The 19,542-nt window shown below is 51.8% G+C and overlaps 1 protein-coding gene across 1 annotated transcript; it reads right to left on the bottom strand.

The window, feature by feature from the left end:
• Positions 1-13,557: 13,557 nt before the first annotated feature.
• LOC141974243 (olfactory receptor 14A16-like) lies at positions 13,558-14,556 on the bottom strand. The gene has a single exon (XM_074933577.1). It carries the CDS (start codon positions 14,365-14,367, stop codon positions 13,558-13,560), a length of 810 nt encoding a protein of 269 aa, XP_074789678.1. The 5' UTR covers positions 14,368-14,556.
• Between the last annotated feature and the right edge of the window lie 4,986 nt (positions 14,557-19,542).

The following is a 19,542-nucleotide window of genomic DNA, read 5'->3' as shown; positions in this document are numbered from 1 at the left end:
CAACAAGGTACCTAACCAGAGGGGAAGATTCCCTTTTCCGAAAAGAGTCTGAAGCCAACTATCCAATCCGGAGCGATGCTGCTGGATGTGCTGTATCTTCTGTTTCATCAGGCTAAGTGCCTTGTGAATGGATTCGGAATTATCAGACAGATTCATACAACACATTCCATCAAAATCTTCACAACCATGTCCTTGTGCCAACAGTAAGAAATCAACTGCTGCTCTATTTTGTAGCACGGCATGCCTGACACTATCTACATCGGTTAGTAAAGCTGAAATGATCTCTGAGGTTAGATTAAATTGCTTTACACTCCAACAAGCCAATTTTTCTAAGTTAACTAAAGCATTTGTGGAAGCAATACCTGGCGCTAACAAAGAGGCAAAAAATAACTGAGTTCTGCTCATTAGCTCCACACTGTCCTTGCAGTGTCCAGTCAGGATTCCTAGAGATCGTGCTTTCCTTCTACCTTGTGTGAGATCATGCTGACTGGGTGCAAACAATGTAAGTTTCCCTGTGTAACAAGGTCCTCCAAAGGCCTATCCTGGGATGCCTCCCCAGGCTCCATCTCCACAAATCAAAAAATACCCCTTGGGCAACATTTTAGCACTACCGTTATTCCATATCCCTTTTTCTGGTAATCGTGAACCTAAAAATACAGAAGCCTCCATGCTTCCACAATAATTACCGAAGAGATGTAAACCAGGCCAGGGAGAAGAAACACCAGTAGCGCAGGGTAAACGACTGTATGTCGAGCCTGGCTGAAGTCTGTCCGGACTGATGTTTAAGGAGCGTAAATGAGTATCAAATGTTGCAAAGTAAAAACATCCCCATGGCATTCCTCCTGTGTTTTCACTTTCATGAGCCATAAGGGATCCTTTTAATTCTAATTCTTGTATTGGATTCAGGGCATTGATGTTGAGACTATTGATTATTCGTCCTTGAAATAAAGGCCAAGACAGACCATGACATGTTTGTGTATGGTTATAGAGGGTCATGCAATTCCCTATGACATCATGAAAAACATTCTGAGCCTGAGCAAAGTTGAGAATTGTACCATCAAAATCCTTAAGGTCAAAATAGGGATATCCAATTCAACATGTCCTAAAAGGGTCAGTAGCAGAAGCAAGGCTCAAACAAAATGAATCTTGGCCAGTTTGATTCGCCCATGTAACCCACATATTTGTTCTGACATCAATTTTTGTCAAATCTGATATTACCAGTGTTGACACATTTACTAAAATCCACATTAATGTTAACCACATCATGACAGCCTAACGGCGTTTTCTCCTTTTAGTTTTACGCTTCCATGCAAATCTTTTTTGCACAATTTGCTTTAGTTTTTTCCCATTCTGAATCAGAAACTGTCCAAATATAAGGCACTAACAAGTCTCTAGCACATTCAGTGCTGATTAATTCGACATCTGACGCCTGCTGTTGAAGCTGATCAATCAAGTCCAAACAAGCTGTAGCTAATTTTTCTACTCTATTTTCATGAGTAATGGACAATATATACAAAAGATCTTGTGCAGTGCGAGGTGCTGCAGACCTACAGCTTTGACATCCTTGATTACAAAACCCAGATCTTACCCAAAATTTTTCGTCACAGATTTACAATATACCAAAGCCCACGGTTTGCACGTTTGGCAAACACAGCAAGTTATTGAGTTCATTTATATCTCACTGCACAAGTCCATTTGTTGGAATCCTCAAAAGGTCACTGCTGTCTGTTTTACCACCCGTATTTCAGGTGACACCTGGGTCTTGATTTTCCTCGTCTGCCTCCTTCTGTTCGTTTACAGGTGATTCGTTCGCCTCCTGATGATGTGCAGGGCGAGTGAACCGACTCGGCACCCAGAGAGCTCCTTCCCCTGTGGAAACACACATGTAACCTCTGCCATGAAATAAAACAGGGGATGGTCCTTCCCATTGTCCTGTTCGAGGATGTTTATAATTTACAAAAAACTGAGGAAAAGATTGTGGTCTCCCAGATTTTATAGTAGCATGATGGATAACAACGGGCGGCTCTTCTCCTAAACCTACATCCCATAAACGGCTACGGATATGAATGATACAGTAAGGCTGATTTCTCTGATTCAGAATGTGTCGCAGCTCTGAAATAGTTGGTTTAACCTGACATTTTTCGTTCTTTTTAAAAGCGCATCAGCTATTCTCTGCACAATTCCTACAACATAAAGAGAATCAGATACAACATTTAAAGGTTCCTGTGGCCAATTTTGAAAAGCCCAAGAGCTTCTGACCGTGTCAATACTGAGATTTTTGGTTGCGTCTGTAAGAAAACCCATTCTAAAATCACCATCTCTCCATCTTGCAAACCTTCCCCCCTCAACTCCCCTTTTTTCTTTTTAATCCATCGACATAAAACACTGAAAGGCTGGTTTGCAACATTGACAACATAAACAGAAATTGCAGTGTCTTCCAGACGGCGAGAGCTCCAATGAGAAGAAATTTTTTGTGCTATGTTATCCAAGGCCTCTTGTTGTTTTGTTGTACATATACGGGGTTCTGCTGCATCGGTACCTTGTAACCATGACAAAAGTGGAGCAATATCATCGTTAGTGATTCCAACAATATTTCGAACCCATTGGATATCACCTAGTAATTTTTGAGCATCATTCAAGGTTCTAATAGTGGTGCGCAGATGGATCTTTTGTGGCCGTATCTGCGTATCTGTGATGATCCATCCAAGATATTTCCATGGTGCCGAGCGTTGAATCTTTTCTGGTGCTACAATCAATTTCTCTGTGGCCAATGATTGGATTATACTTTGAACAAGTTCATCAGAAATCTCATGTGGGTGTGCAAAAAGAATATCATCCATGTAATGATATATAAGCATCTCAGGGAACTGTTGACGCAACGGTGTCAACGCCCATGCTACATGTAACTGACACAAAGTTGGTGAATTTTTCATTCCTTGAGGAAGCACTGTCCATTCATATCTTTGGCTTGGGGCTTCGCGGTTTATGGCAGGCAACATGGTAGGGGTAGGAAGCTTGAGAGCTGTATCAGTTAAGGGTTAGACAAACTTCAAAACACAGCATACTTAGAATAGTTCTAATTAAAAAGAGTAGACTAATTTCACTATCCATATTTAAGGGATATGACTAAATAGTACAAAAATTAACAGTAAGGAAAATACGGTACTAACATTCAGATCCGCAATTGCTGGGGAACCCTGGATGCAGCGAGAATTCAGAGCGCCCTTCCTCACAAACTGGAGATCCTACGCGATGCGTCCATCCGTAGGTGAGGCATCCAACGTCGCTGCAAGCAGGTCCGGCCTCTAAATCAACAGGCCAAAATAACTGGCAACTTTCTTTGAGCGGAAACATCTGATTTCATCCTCCTGTTGGGTTCCACCTGGAGCCTGGCCAGCACTCCAGGGGGAAAACCAAGGGAGTTTCTAAATAAGGTTAAACACTTGAGCTCTTAATTCTTAATATTCCTAAACAAAGGAAGTTGAATACACACATTCCTACAGCATCTTATCCTTATTAATAACTATATTTTATCTAAACTACATTTTGCACAAGTGACTAGTAAGCCTAGATATCTCATTAAGGAGTTACAATTACTGTTAGCATTTTCTCTTAAAAGAATTGGCGACTGTAGTGTAGTTTGTCCTGTTGCAGCAGCAAACATTACCCAGACATTCTGCTGAAATGATCAAAGAGATCACAAACTGTCGGCACAGGGGCACCCACAGCACCCACAGCTGGATCCTGAGTGCTGGCTGCCTCTCACCCTCAGGTGGGGTTGCACACACCTTGCCGGTAACCACCAGGGACTGTGACCTGTGCAGACACCAGCATCACCTCTTCCCCGGGTTATTAAAGGAACTGGTCCTTCCCAGTTACCCCTGTCTAGGGTTTTGTTAACGCTTGAGCTTTGCTCTGGACTTCTTGTCGATCTGGTATCTGTGATGAGAAATGACACACTATTGGTGGCACCTGTGAGACGGGAATGTTTAAAAGTTCATGACATATAACGCCTTATTTAGCCTTTGGTGAGGTGTAGATTGATATTTTGCGTCTTGCCCCTTTGTTGTTGTTGTTGTTGTAATAGACGCTTTATCTTGCTAGATGAATGCTTCACAGTGGCCTGAGTGGCCGGTGAATGGGGAATGCCGGTCAGATGCTTGACTCCCCACTGTATGGCAGGATGCAAACACTGCTCCAGAAAAGGTATTAACAGACACATGTACATATTTTAACATTTGAAATGCAGCTGAGTGACAACAGATTGATATAATTCTGAGGAGGTGAGTCCCCAAGGGTCGACACCTCTTCCCTGTTGAAATTGTTTAAAAGGTTTGAAGAGATGGAGTCTTTCTGGTATTCAGGGCAAGTTGGTAAAGAAAATTGTTTTTGTATTGCCCTGGCATTCCAGTGTAGGAAATGCAGAGCATATGGTTGACCTGGAGCCAAGACCTCTCCCGCCTTCTGTTTTTGCAAAAGCGCTTTCAAGGTCTGGTGCGCTCTTTCTACGATGGCTTGACCCGTGGGGGAATGCAGTATATTGCGATGCTTGTCTGTCTGAGATGGTGTTAGCTATGCGGTGAAGATCTTGTTTTGCTTTCTCTGCAAGTACTTTGGGTGATGTCAGTGAAGGATCTTTTCATAAAATATCAAACAAGCTATGCAGATCATCATGAGTTAGGCCCACAACGTCTGTAAGCCATTTATGGCTCCTAACAGTTTCTGTAAATCTTTTAATGTCTTAATAGCAGTTTTAAGTTGTTGCAGGACAATAATCTGGTCACAAATTCTTCAGCCCAGGCAGTGCCTGGTGATGATATGTGTACCTTCTGAAGTGGTATTGCAACCCCATTTAAGATAGTGAGTGAGTGGTTAAAGCAAGAGCCTTTTCCGTGATCTGCGTTTTTGTCGCTATAAGGATGTCATACATATAGTGATACATAACAGCTTGGGGGACCTCGTGGGGTTTTTATGTCTTATGGTAAAATAACGCAGTGGTATTGTTTTGCAGGTTCACTAATATTAATAGTGGGAATAGAAAAAGTAGTTTTAGGTGCATCATTTGGATGCAAGGGAATGATAAAGAAATCAATCCTTTAGATCAATTACTACAAGATGCCAGTTTCAGGTAATCATTGTTGGGGAGGGCATTCATGGTTGCAAAATATTTTTATCCTCCATGGTATCATTGATATGTCGGAGATCATGTAAAAGTCACTATTTACCACTTTTCTTTAAAATTATAAACTTAATTGTCCTTGAAGTAAATCATTATGGTGGCACGACTTTTTCCTTGGGAAGGGCCACTGACTGAGTCACACAGGTGATTCGGTTCACAAGGTGAGTGTCAGGGTGGGTTTCAGGGGGGGTTGTGCTACAGTGGTGATTAAGACAAATTTGATCCAGTTTGAGTTCCCCATCGAGTCATACAGTCATGACCCCAAAATGCAATAGGGGTTTCCAATAGAAATGGATGAATATTTGCTACCAGTTTTTTGATCCCCTCACATGAATGAGATCCTCGCTTTGAATTGTTACAGCATGACACCAACCCTGAACAGCATTTGAGGTACCAGAGCCAACAGCCAATCTGCTCACAGATATTATGGTCACATCTGCACCAGTATCTAAGATGCCTGTCAGCTCAACAGATTTTTTAGCTTTAACGAGAGTACATTTTACCAGAAGTCAACCTTGTGTTACTGAGTCCAAAAATATTTAAGGGGTACCTGCTGATCCAAATCCTGAGTCATTGAATCTTCTTGGTATACTGTTAGGGGGAGCCGCAGTAAGATTAACAAGCTGAACTATTTTTGACTTTTTTGTTACTGTACACAGGGGTACAGACCATAATTTTGATTTTTCTCTTCATAACCGGCATCTACGACCCCTGGTAAAACAAACAAGCCATGTAAGGTTGTAGATAATTTTTTAACAATATTTTCATTAGGCAGATGGTTCAGAGGTGCACTCTCCCCGCAGTGTATGCACCTAAATTCAAGACAACAATTAACACAGAATTACCGCCTCCTGCTAGAGGAGATATTTCACTTGAGAGACTTAAAACCCTGAGCCCAAACAAACCGCAGCACTGACGACACAGCGGGCAGGCACTAGGACCCTGTCGTTCCTGCGTTCCTCCCTGGCCGCTTCCCTGGCGGCCGCAGAACTCCGCAGCTTCAGCTGGGCCGCGTCTCCCACACGCAAACCAATCACACCCCACACAGAGGAGCCCCGTACACTTATTACTCACAACATGAAATGACAAATATTACAAATACAAAAACACCATTAAGAACATACAAAGCCATTGCTGCATGACAGCGTCAGCACCTTCTCTGTGAAAAACCTGCCGCTTTTGCCGGGGGGTGCCGAGAGCGCAGTGCCGGGCTCAGCCCCAGGCGGCCGCTCCGCGGGGGGGGGCCCGGGGAGGCCCCGGGCAGCTGCTGCCAGCTCCGCGCGTGCAGGTTTGGGGGGGGGGTGGGGAGGGCAAGAATACTGAGCACAGAGATCCACACGCTCGGTTTTCCAGATAGAGTACTGTGCCGGCGTGAATGCCAGTTTTTTCTTAAGAATGCTAGCCAATTTTTATGGGGCCAATCGACATCCCTGAGTGATTCCCTCCAGTACAGCTGTTGTAAATGGGTTTTGCAACCCGTCTTCATTAATGCTTTTCTGTAGATCTTTAACAACAGAAAAATGCCATCCTTCCCAACGTGCCTGATGTCCCGGCTCATAGCTTACAGGAGTAAGAATATTTCTCGCCATGTCCATATCCCCTTGCGCCAAGGTTTCTCGCCTCACTTTTACCCACGGATCATCCCCAGCTAAGCGAGGACACAGGCCAGATTCTTTTTCAGGATTTATAGCGTCAGGGTCTAAAAGATTATCGCAGTCGAAAGACCAGCATATCAATCTTGCTCCCGAGGTTCAAAATAGGCATCCTCTCCCTCTGTGTTCTCCTTCTCTGTGTTAACAGTCTAACCGCGTTCATTATTTGTCTTTTTCTTATCTCAAAAAAAGTTCTCCATGCGCTCACTCAGTGAGCTGTTTAAGATTTCTAATAGCTTTTTCTTCGCCTCTCATAGAAAGGATACTTAACAGCAGTTTTAGGGCCGCGTCTTTTTCCATACCTGCAGGATCTCCACGCTCTGGCGTTTCGTCCTGTGCCCTGCTGTTTCCCCCAGTATCACCTTCGGTGATGCTTCGGAGTCTTCCGCATTTAAGCGAGGTTCCGCATTTAAGCGAGTTTCTGCATTTAAGCAATAAAAAAGAGGTCCCTGTTGGGGCACCAGTTGTAGCCGGAACCCCCTTATTTGCAGGACGAGGCTGTGAGACAAGACACACACCAATATGGTTAACAGTCAAGCTCCGATCTTTATTAGAAAAACAAGTCCTTATATATTCCTGTGACAGCAAATCCGCGTGTTGCTCTGGCGCATGCTCATTTCAAAAACTCGTTCCTCTCAGCACTTTCAACAAGCGCTACCAAGCGTGCACAACCGGTAGATAAATTTCTGCTTTGTTATTCTACAGATTCCTTTCTTATCTGTTTCTTCCCTAATGAGCACAAATACTTTTGGTTTTAGCCGTCGTTAATCTAGACGCCGTTAGTCTCCTATCACAAGTGCGTCATTAATTTAGATATCGTTAATCATTTAACTTGAATGCTGATGACACTGTTACATTGTCAATGATGCTGACAGTTCGCGACCTGGCATACGCACCCACACTTTCTTCTTTCAGGATCTGCAGTTCAGGAATTTGGCACTAGAGGGCTCAGGAACAGACAAAATGCCCTGACAAGCCAAGGCAGTGGGCAGCACTTCCCTTAACTCCTCTCTTCTTAGGTGCTTCATCTCAGAGGTTTCAGGAGCACAGTCAAGGTGGAAAAGTTTCAGTTCTCAGGAACAGTAAGAAATCATTTATTCTTTTTCCATTTCCCTTCTGTTCTGGTTACAGATCAGGTGATATCAATAAACTCCCGTTATTTCCCCAGTCTCCAAAACCTTTCAGAGATGATGGGGAGTGGCCTCTCTGTGACATCATCCTGCTCTCTCAGCACCCTGCGATGCAGCCCCTCTGCGCTTGTGGACTGGAAGGGTTGAGGTTCATCAAGTAGCCTCTGATCTAGTTTTCACCGCCCCCTGACTGTTCTGCTCCAGAGTCCTGCCTCGAGGCACAAAGGCCGGGCAGACCTTGCTGGGGAAGGCTGAGGAGAAGAGGACAGAGTGTCTCAGACCTTTCTCCACAGACCCTTACTACATGGAGCAGAGCTCCCACATGCTCTCTGCTACTTTGTTAACTCTTCCTGAAGCAGACAACACCTTTGTTCTCATGCCCTTGACCTCACTTTCCAGTTTCCAATGAGTTTTGCTACAGACCATTGCCAAGCTGGGAAGATGCTCTTGCAGACCAGTTGCAGTGAGCTGGGCTTCCCTTCAGCGCTGCTGACCATGAGATCCCCACGGAAACTGCCCAGAACAGGCCAAAGGCTGCTCCTCTGAATTCTGGCGTCTGGTGTCTTCCAATCTGCTTCCTGCCTCCCCTCCTGAACTGGGGCCCTGCTATTTCAGGGTCATGGCAGCCAGTCTTCACAGCCCTGGCCAGCTCGGCCTTTCAGTGACCCCTCCCCTCTCCGGAGTGGGAAGGAAAAAACACAACAAAGAGCTCAGACATCAAGATCGGGACAGGGAGGGATGATTCACCCCTTATGGCCATGAGCAAAAGACAGACAGGTTAGGGGAACAAAAAACCCATCCATTTAATTCCAACACTAACAACAAAAGTTAAACCCCAGACTGGGACACTGAGAGGTTTTACCACATGTAAAAGCCCCTTCCCCCTCCCCTGCTTTCTTCCCAGGCTCAGCTTTGCTCCTGATTTCTCTCCCTCCTCCCTCGCAGCGGCGCAGGGGGGCAGGGGATGGGGTGTGTGATCAGTTCATCACCTGCTGCACAGGTTCTGGGGATCTCACAGCCCTTGTCAGAGCACAGACAGTGACAGTTTTGTGTTTGAAGACAGTGAGGACAGAGAGTCATCAGTAAGTGCTGGGACAGCCTGGGGTCAGAGTGAGGTGGGGCAGCAGGGGTGGGGTGAAAATCTGCAGAGAAACAGGCAGAGGCAGAGGAAAGTGTGGGACAGCCTGTGGTGGGGATGGGCCCTTGGCTGAGGCTGGCACCCCCCAACAGAACTGAAATCCTTGTCCTCTCGACTATGGCTGCTGTCGCTTCCCCTGAGGACCCTGAGAGGACACCAGTTCCTACAGGCACAGCACTTTGCTGCCTCCTCGCCACCCTCCACAGAGCCTGGGGGGATCCGACCGCTGTCCTGCCTCGGCATCACCCCCTGCCTCTCCCTGCCCCAGGAAGAGCCCTGAGCATCCCAGGAGGGAAAGGATCCCCGTTCCCAGGGGATGGGCTCAGGGCTGGACCCTCCTGGGGATGAAACCCATCAAGGCCTTTCAGGGCCCCTCAACATTGGATTGGCAGCCTGTGAGCAGAGCCTCTGCCTTCCTGCTTCCCCAGCCCCAGGGACAGGAACCTTGTCTCCTCATTCCCTGCCCGGCCTCTCCAGTGATGGCCCTCGCTGGGCATCACTGACACCCTCACAGCCTTGGAGCTTTGCTGCTGACTTGCCCTTCTCTAGAGGCCACTCCAACCCCTCTGCTGCACCTGCAGTTCAGGAACTTGGCACCAGAGGGCTCATGAACACGCAAATCCCCCTGACAAGCCAAGTCTCTGGCAGAACTTCATTCCTCCCTTCTGATGGGGTGAGTGTGAGAGGTTTCAGCCGTGCAGGCAAAGGGAAAAGTTTTCATTCCTAAATGTCAGTAAGGAACAATTTCTTCTCTTTCCACTGCTCCTTATTTATCTGCTCACCCATGAAGTGACATCAGCAAACTCCACTGGATATTGGTCCTGAGCATCTGCTGATAGAGGCTGAACATGGAGGGAAGCCAAGACCCTCCATGTCAGACACTCTGGGGGCAATCTTTGTCCCTGCCTCCAACCCCACATTTCTCTCTTCAGCCCCAGGGAATTCCAGCACCTCTGTTCAAACCTGAGCTTTACAACCTCAGGATTCAGCTACATCTTGCAGCCCTTTCACACCTACTCCCAGCTGCTGTACTTGGAAATCAAACTACACACGGATGTAGAATGATATTTAATTGCCAGAAAGTTAAATCAACAGAAGGCATGGTTCATTATAAACCAAAATACAATCCTCTGCTCTATATTATTTCGGATTTACCTCCTCTGATGTCCAATTTCCACAGTGGAGATAGACCAAAGGGAAACACATTTTTTGTCAAGCAGAGACCCCAAGAACCCCCACAGCCCCCCCTGCCCCAGACTCTGTCCATAGTCACTCCCAGAGTCACAGCCTGAAGTCACGATCTCCCTCGAGCTTCCCATCTGCATCCCATCCCTTCCCATTGCCATTGGCAAACCCACCTGTTAAACAGGACTGGACTCAGGACTGGCCCCTGGGGGTCACCACTGGTGCCCTGCTCCCACGGGCACTTTGTGCTCTTGGCCATGGCCTTCTGGATCCGGCCATTCACCCTGTTTCCAGCCCCCCTCCCTCATTAACACATAACAGCTCCCTTATTCCAGGTAAGATCAATTGTTCTATATGTACTGAAAAGAACGGGAGAAGCAGGACCCAGGTACCACAGACTGACTCTGTCCCCTCACTATCAGCCCCTCTCTCCATGCCAGCGTAAATGTCCTGGCCAGGTGAAAGCAGAGCTTGCCCTGGATTGGTGCCTGTGGGCAGACGTTTCTCTTTTTCATGGATTCCTCCCTGCAGGCACAGAGATGCTCCCATGCTCTTCTCCAGTGACATCCCTGCTCCCCAGAGGTCCTGTCCCCAGGTGAGAGTGTCCGCGCTGGCCTGAGCAGCCTTTCCTGGCTTCCTGCCCATACTCCGTGCAGCCCCCAAGCTGGCAGAGCTGCTCTGCAGAGCAAGGGGACTGTGGTGCTCTCAGGACACGGGGGGACCCTGCACTGGCCACGCTGTTGGGGGTGGGCAGCAGAGCCAGGCAGACGGGCTTCACTGCTGCTGAGGCCATTTCCATCTTCCCTGGATGGCTCAAGGGCTGAGGACGGGACTGGGCAGGACCATGGGGTGTCTCCGATGGCACAAAGGGCAAGGGAGGGCTGCTCCCAATCCAGCCCGTGGGCTTTCCGAGAGGCTGTCCTGAACACATCTCCAGTCATGTGTCTCTTTTCCTGCTGACTCCTCACAGCCTCTCCTGGAACTGCAAGGCCTTTGTTCGCCCATGGTGTGCTCAGGGTCACCTCTTCCTCCAGGACAATCCAACTTGGGTAGTCACCCAATTGATGAGGTGCCACTCACTGCCCACCAGACTCACACACTGTTCTGGAGATCCCCTGAGCTCTCCCGGCAGCTCCCGATTCCTCTCCAGGGTGGCTTCTGCCACCAGCCCCACTGCAGGTGGGACAGGGCCAGGCAGGTAAATCCAAGAGCAGTCGCTGCCTGCATGGACATGCGTAAGGAGAATGGGAGGTCTTGGTCCCTAACAGATCCACCTGGGACATGGTGGTGCTGGCCTAGAGACCAGCTCTGACACCACAGCGCCCATGGCCTGCTCCTGCCTGCAGCCATAGGGGTACCACTGTGGACACGATGAGACTGTTCAGAGCTACACAAGAACTTGGAAGTGACACAGATGCAAGGGCACAGGGGGACAGTGTGGAAGTGAGGAGAGCCCAGCCCTGAAAAGGCCACGTCCTGCTGCTGTCCTTGGCCGGGGCTCCAGGGCAGCAGCAGCCCCAGCTCACAGGCAGCCTTGAGGAACACTGGGGCTGCTCCTCCATGGGGCAGCTGGGCCCTCGGCTCCTGAATCCCTTCTGCCTGCTGGGGCTGGGCCCCCAGCTCCAAAGGAGACCTAAGAGATGGGAGTAGAGGCTAATGATTACTTTCTGACCTTCCCATTCTTCCAGACGGTCCGGGTCTCTCTGTGAAGGAGCTCTGCCTTCTGACATGTCCACCTCACCCCTCCATGTGGTTTTGTCAGAAAACATTGTGAGGGTGATTTCACGCCTGTCACCCAGGTAATTTAAGAAGATGTTGAACAGCGTCGGGCCCAGTATCATTTCCTGGAGGATCCAACACGTTACAGGCTTCAGGCTGAGTAGAAAGCACTGGTCAGCACCCTCTGAGTGCAGCCTGGTAGCCACTTTCCTACCCACCTCACAGAGCAGCCCTCCCCTCTGTATCGTGTCCATTTGCCCAGGAGAAGGCTGTAGGAAGCAGTGTTGAATGCTCTGCTGAAGTGCAGGTGAACAACATCCACTGCTCTCCTCATGTTGACAGAAGATGTTCCTCAGTGGAAGGTGATCGGGTTACATTGGCATGATTCGTCCTTGGTAAATCTGTGCTGGATTGTCTCAGTCACCTCCTGCATTTGATTTGTGATAGCTGAAAGGTTCCCCAGCTCAGTCTCCCAGACACCTTCACTGCCCCTTCTCCCCACGGCCACGCTGCACTGGAAGCTCCCCCAGCACCCGACCCCTGCCCAGACCCAGCCGTGTCCCATGCTGGGCTTTGCAGACACCCTTGTTCCAGGGTCTGCCGGGGTCTGGGCCAGCAGAGAGGCCGGGCAGGGCTGGCCATTCCCCCATCCAGGCCCTGAGAGCAGCCGGAGGATGGAGACGGTCTCACAGAAAGTCTCCCCATAGCCCTGGGGTGAGCAGCCAGTGCTGGAAATGGCCCATGAGGGAGGTTGGGGGGTGATGAGGGCCCTGGGCCACCTTCCTGGTCTGTCCGTGCCACCAAGGGCACAGAGCAGCCCCTTCCCTCCTGCACCTCCATGTCTTCGATCCCTTCCACAAGCCCTGGCTCTGCACCACAAATGTCCTGGTGTGAGTCCTCACCCTGCGAGGTCACACCGTGCCAGTTATATGCTCCTGGTTTTATATCCCCAGTAATTTCCAGCCCAGCCCAGCTCCCGCCAAGCTCTCCCACCTCCCCTGCTCACTCTCCAACTCTCTCCCCGGCACAGCCCAGTCTGAGTTAGTCCCAAGGCAGTGCCCACTGCAGGGTGCTCTGGGCACTCACCCCACAGCCGCAGCCCCTCTGAAGGGCACAGCAGCTCCTCGGGGGCAGGGAGGGGTCAGCCCCAGAGATGGGAGGCACCCATGGCACAAGGAGAAGGAGGTCGGGGCAACTTGCATCTCCTGCTCTCCTCTCCAGCAGTTCCTGAGGGGTCTGCAGCCCCTCTGTGCCATCCCCTCTCTCCAGCCCAGCACAAGAGCCCTGAGCTGGTGCAGCCAGAAAGGCGTTCTCATTCCCTGTTTCTTCCTGCCCGGGTAAGGATGGGTGTAAGACTAAGAAGTCCTGAGTGCATTTATTTTGCTTAAGTTCAGAGTGGCTGGCTCCTGCTTTAAAAAGTGATGAGCAGTAACACAAGATGGGTGGATACTGATGTAGGAGGGGAAGAATAATGGAACTTCTTTGTAGGGCAGATGTTCACAAATGGAAAAAAGAATAAATAATATCTAAAGAAGGAAAACTGTGCTTGGCCTGTCATGACATGCACTGTGAGTCATTTGAATAGAAAGGTGGACTGTCTACAGCTGCTGAAAGACGTCCAACCAGTTTCCTCAGGGCATCCTTGATCTCCCTGTTCCTCAAGCTGTAGATGAGGGGGTTCAAAGTTGGAGAAACCACTGAGTAGAGAAATGACACCACCAGATCCAGGGTTGGGGAGGAGACGGAGGGGGGCTTCAGGTAGGCAAACATGACAGTGCTGATAAAGAGGGAGACCACGGCCAGGTGAGGGAGGCACGTGGAAAAGGCTTTGTGCCGTCCCTGCTCAGAGGGGATCCTCAGCACGGCCCTGAAGATCTGCACATAGGACACCACAATGAACACAAAACAAACAAGGTCAAAAAAGGCACTGACAGTGATAAGCCCAACTTCCCTGAAGTAGTCTGATTCTGAACAGGAGAGCTTGAGGATCTGGGGAACTTCACAAAAGCTCTGGTTCACAGCATTGCCTTGGCACAGTGGCATTGAAAATGTGTTGGCCGTGTGCAGGAGAGAATTGAGGAACCCAGTGCCCCAGGCAGCTGCTGCCATGTGGACACAAGCTCTGCTGCCCAGGAGGGTCCCGTAGTGCAGGGGTTTGCAGATGGCAACGTAGCGGTCGTAGGACATGACTGTAATAAGGAAATACTCTGCTGAGAGCAAGAATAGAAACATAAAGAGCTGTGCAGCACACCCCAAGTAGGAGATGTGCCTGTTGTGCCAGAGGGAGTTGGCCATGGCTTTGGGGAGAGTGGTGGAGAGGGAGCCCAGGTCGAGGAGGGAGAGGTTGAGGAGGAAGAAGTACATGGGGGTGTGCAGGCGGTGGTCACAGGCGATGGCGGTGATGATGAGGCCGTTGCCCAGGAGGGCAGCCAGGGAGATGCCCAGGAAGAGCCAGAAGTGCAGGAGCTGCAGCTCCCGTCTGTCTGCGAATGCCAGGAGGAGGAACTCGGTGATGGAGCTGCCGTTGGACAGTTGCTCCCTCACGGCACGAGGGCCTGTTCACAGAGGAAAAAGCATCAATCAGTCGGGACAGATTTCTCATTTCTCTCCATCCAGTTCCTCACGGGGCTGCTGGAGAACACAGAGCTGCCCGGGGAGAGCTGTGCCCTTCTGGAGGACAGGCTGCAGCCCAGCAGGACCCCACTGGGAAAGAGTCCAGTGCCCTAAAGATGGGGTGTCCTGAGGGGGGAACTGGCTCCTTTGTGTCCCCCGGAGCCTGCAGATGGCGAGGGCACTCGGACATTTCACTCCCAGGGAAACATCTGCATGGCAGTGCCCACAGGTCTTGCTCCCAGCTGAACCCCCGCCCATCCCCGAACGTCCGGTGATCCCAACGCGGGGAGCAGAGGCCCACGGGGAAATGTGGGGAAATGCCCCAGTGCTGCTGGGAGGAGGCAGCACAGGGACAACGGGTGGGGCTCTGCTGGCTGGGAGAGGAGACCAGGGGGCTCCTCTGGAGTGGGTGTCTGCACTGCAGGGGATGGCAGGGGGTGCCTGAATTCCTGCCCCCAAGGTGTTTCCAGCAGCAGCTCCCTCTGACTCCCTGCCCATGTCTCTGGTGCCTGGAGCTGTCCCAGCCAGGAGCTGCTTCTCTGTCCCCACGTCTCCTCCCTGTCAGTGCTCACAGCCCCCATCCCACCCGCTGGGTGCTCAGCTCTGCCCTGCAGACCCCTCCTGGCAGCAGGGCCCTGCCCAGGGGCAGCTCTGCCTCTGCAGGGGCTCAGGAGACAATTAAAGATGTGCTAATGAAACAGCTGCCTTAGCACTTTCTCTAGAAAGGAGGAATAAAATGCCACCTCCCCCTGCCCACCCAGCAAAACAAGAGTTCACTTACCATGATACCTGCTGGGAAGATTTCTCCTGCAGTGAGCTCTCAGCACCCTGCCAGTGCCGTCTGCCTCTGCCCTCTCTGTGCCCGGCTCCTCTGCCCTCGGTGCCTGCAGGCAGTGCCCTCAGCCCTGCTGCGCTTTGCAGAGGAGCTGCTCCTGGGCAGAGCTGGCTCTCTGCAGCGCTGACCACTTGCCCTCAGCTCCCTCCAGCCCAGCAGCCCGGCCCAGCATCACAGCAGAATGCAAGCCCAAGGCATTTTAATGACTCCTTGAGGAGGGTTGGTCTGAGTCCACGGACCTCAGACAGTGATTGGATGATGAAGGTGCCAGTCAGGAAGTCAAAGCCAGAGGCCAACTGCAAAGTTTCTTGGAGTGTTAATGGCTCCCAGTGAGGACCGTTCCTGACAAACCTCCTGCGGGGCTGGTTACAGCAGAAAACTCCCGGCAGAGATGACAGGGAAACAAAGGCCCTGTCAGTGTGGAACAGATTCTGAGCAAACCTGGGTGTGTTACATGGAGCAAAGGGCCACGCCCTGACCCCCAGCCCCTGGGAAGTCAGATGCTGTTCCTCAGGGCTCTTCCTGGGGCAGGGTGATGTGGGGATGGGCAATGCCAAGGGCAGGACTATGGTCCAACCCCTGCCAGGCTCTCGGCTGGGGAAGGGGAGGCCATGAGACCCAGTGCTGGGAGGGGAAGGGGCTTCCTCATGGCCACCAGTGGCAGAGACACCAGCCAGAGCCAAGGGCAGAGAGAGCTCAGCTCTGCTGAGGGATGCTCAGACTTTGCTCACCCCTCTGTCGTCTCCACCACAGGCTGTCCCACCGTGTCCCACACCTGCACCTCTTTCTCTGCCGGCTGGAGACGTCCACCCAGCTCCCACACCCTGCTCTCCCCTGAGCATCTCCCTTCCTTTCCTGAGATCTCTGCGTCCTCCCTGCCTGCTCCTTGACACACAAAGCCTGGGGCTGCTCCAGTCTCCCTCGGGGTGACCTGTTCCACCACAGCACTGCCCTTCCAGGGACATTGCTCTGTGCCCAGCCTGGGCCTCCTCAGCTGCACTTGGTGACATTAGTCCTTTCTCACGCTGTATCTTACTACAAAGGAAAATTCTTGTCCTGATGCCCCCACCTCCACCCCTTTTATCCCTCCCTATCCCATTGGTTTGCTCCCTTCAGACATCTCATCCCTGGCATCTCTTTCATGTCCTCTCTGGGGTCCCCAAATCCCCTCCCTTGAATCCCTCCCGAGGCCTTTCCTTCCCTCTCTCCCCTCACTCCTTCACTGTCCATCCTGTCCACTGCAGGAGTGTCCCCGGATCCCCTGCCTTGATCCCCCACTCCCAAACACTCTCCAATCCCATTGGGTTTGTCCTCTGCACTCCTCTTCCTTCTGTCCCCAACAGCCACTCTGCTTGCAGTCTCCGTGTCCCTCCACTTGAATTCCTTTCATCCTCACTTGCACTCGACACAGTCCTGTCCCGGCAACCCCTCCAGCCCCGTACCCTGGTGTCCACTAATTCCCCCCAGTGCCCTGTCTTTGGGTCTCCCCCACCTCCACCCCTCCCCTTTGGAGGACATGAATTCCTCACTCTCTCCGTGTCTCCGTCCCCACCCCTGGCCCTTGCATGGACAGGTATCCCCGGGGACACTTGGAGGAATGGGGCTGGGCAGGGCAGAAGGGATTTTCCTGCTCAGACCAGGGGGAAGCCATGGGCCTGTGGGGACTGGGGAAAGCTGTGCCCACCCCCAGCCCACCAAGATCCAGTCCAGAGCACCCCTTTGCTCTTCGTCCCCAGGCATTCCTCAAAGCGAGAGCAGGTTATGGCGTGGTGGTAATTAGTGGGGTGGACTTGGAGGGCCTCCAGTCTGGGCAACTGGAGGGCACTTTGGTTCTCCCATCCCTTGCTGGTACTGGGGACATCCCATTGGCCATGGAGGTCTTGTGGTGTCTCTACAGGGGGAACTGAAAAAGGCAGGCACCATGAGTTCTGCTGCCCTCAGACCCTCCCCTCCCATGGCCATGACACTCCAGGGCATCCCAGTGTGCCCCAGTAACAGCCTGGGTTTTACCACCTAACCCTCGGAAGCCCTTGTTCCCACACTCTGACCCCGTCCCCCTGAGTCCCTATCCTAACCCTGACTTGGTCTGTCTGGCCCTTGGGGGCAGCACAGGCCCTGCAGGGTTCTAGAGCAGCCGTAAGGCCTTGGAAGCGGAACGTGAGGTGACCTGTATCTGATCCCCTCGTGGGCCACGAGGAGGAGCTGGTGTGGAGCGCTGGGATGAGCTCAGCTGTGCCTCAGGATCTCGTGGGCCAGCAGCAGGTGCATGGCTGTGAAGGCAGCTGTGAGGTCACACCTGCCGCAATCCCTGGCAGGCCAGCAGCAGGCTTGGGTGCTGGTTTGCACAAGGACATGGTTTTGATCCCGGTGCAGGGAGCTGTGCAGATCCCACCCCTGGAACTGTTCTCTCATTGTGCCCCTGTGAGCTCTTTCCGTGTTACCAGTTACAGTGCTGCTCTCACAAGGGTTTTCTTGCTCCTGCTGCCCCCAACAGAGGATTTTCCCACGGGCGTGTGCTGCTGCTTTTGTATAAAGGTCAGGACATGCCGATGGCGGGATGGCCAGGGGCAGGTGGGACCTTCCTGCACTCTTCTCTCTTACAATCAAGTTGAACTGACGCCCAAGGGATACACTCAGCCCAACAGGGCCTGAAGGCCCAGCTGTACATGGAGCACAGCCCGGCACAGCCCAGGCCTGGCTCTGCTCAGGTTTGCTGTGCTGAGCATCACGGACTCTTCAGGGCACAGGGGTCTTCTGCTCAGGATCAGCCAACCTCCTGATGAAGGACAGCAGGAGGATGAAGTCTCCTCTGGACAGCTGGAGGAAGGACACAGGTTTAGGCCCTGGTACTCCGCGGGGACTTGGAAGTCCATGGACCTCTGCTAGCCAGCCTGGGTTGAAGGGAAGGTGGACAGTGATCCCTGACTGCACCTGGGGGAATGCTCTCCTCTACCTGCACATTCCCAGCTGGCCCTGGAGCCAGCTGCATTGCTGGGGGACCCTGAAACTCTCTGGGCTTCAGTCAGTAGAAACCTCCTGAAGCTTTACAAGGGCAAGTGGCCAGTCCTGCATTTGGGGACAGAACAACCCCAGAGCTGGGGGCACGCTGGGACCTGACCGGCGGAGGAGTGACCCCGAGGAGAAGGGCCTGGGCATCCCTCGGGATGCCATCCAAGGCAGAGAGGCGTGTCCCCGTGAGGAAGGCCAGCTGCCCATGGGGCTGCGTTAGGGGCATGTGGCCAGCTCAGACAAGGCAGTTCCCATCAGCACTGTGGTGGCCACATCATGACTGGGGTGTCTGGGGTGGGGCTCCCTGTGCTGAAGGAATGGGGAGGAACTGGAGAGGCTCCAGAGCAGAGCTGCCAGGACGGGGTGTGGGGACTTGGTGGAGAGGCTGAGAAACCTGGGCTGCTTGAGCCTGGTGAGGTGCAGCCTCAGGGCACTGTACAAAAGGCCTGCAGCTGCTTGAAGGGGGTTTCCGAGTCATGGAGCATTTCTCGGTAGTCAGAAGAGAAGGAAATCTCAACAAAGTGCATCTTGGAAGGTTCAGACTGCATTTGAAGGAGAAGCAATGTCACTCAGATGGTAGCAGTGTGGTGCAAGAGATCCCGCCGAGGGAGTCAGGATCAGCCCATGGTTTGTGTCTCAAGGAACAGCCGGTGAGGGTGGAGAGACATCAGTGAAGGTGTGGAAATGCTGAGGTAGGAGCTGGGTGGGAAAGCAAGATGGGTGTCTGCAGCCTGGAGGGAAAGAGGTGCCGGCAGGGGCCAGTGTAGGACAGCCGGCAGGCGAGATGGCCAAGGGCTCTGGCACGGCGAAAAGGCCCAACAGGACCAAGGTCTTTCTCCCCTGGGCTATGGCAGTTGCCTCTGCCACTGAGGCCTCACAGAAGAAACTTGATTGAGTATCTCTGCACTTCATTTCTTCTTTGCCATTGCTTGGGGAAGGCGGGAGGGGTTGTGCAGTTTCCTACACTTGGCATTGCTCCCCCTCACAGCCCCTGCCCCCAGGAAGAGCCCTGAGCCACACACGAGGGGCAGCATCTCCTTCCCAGGGCCTGAGGGTCAGGGCTTGGCCTTTGTGCTCCATCA

Source organism: Athene noctua, unplaced genomic scaffold (genome assembly GCF_965140245.1).
Source record: "Athene noctua unplaced genomic scaffold, bAthNoc1.hap1.1 HAP1_HAP1_scaffold_36, whole genome shotgun sequence".
Lineage (NCBI taxonomy): Eukaryota > Metazoa > Chordata > Aves > Strigiformes > Strigidae > Athene > Athene noctua.
This window is presented reverse-complemented; position numbering and strand designations above follow the sequence as displayed.

Bases quoted from the DNA above. Each gene is read 5' to 3' on its own strand.
- LOC141974243 (XM_074933577.1), bottom strand. From the start codon at position 14,367: ATGTACTTCTTCCTCCTCAACCTCTCCCTCCTCGACCTGGGCTCCCTC.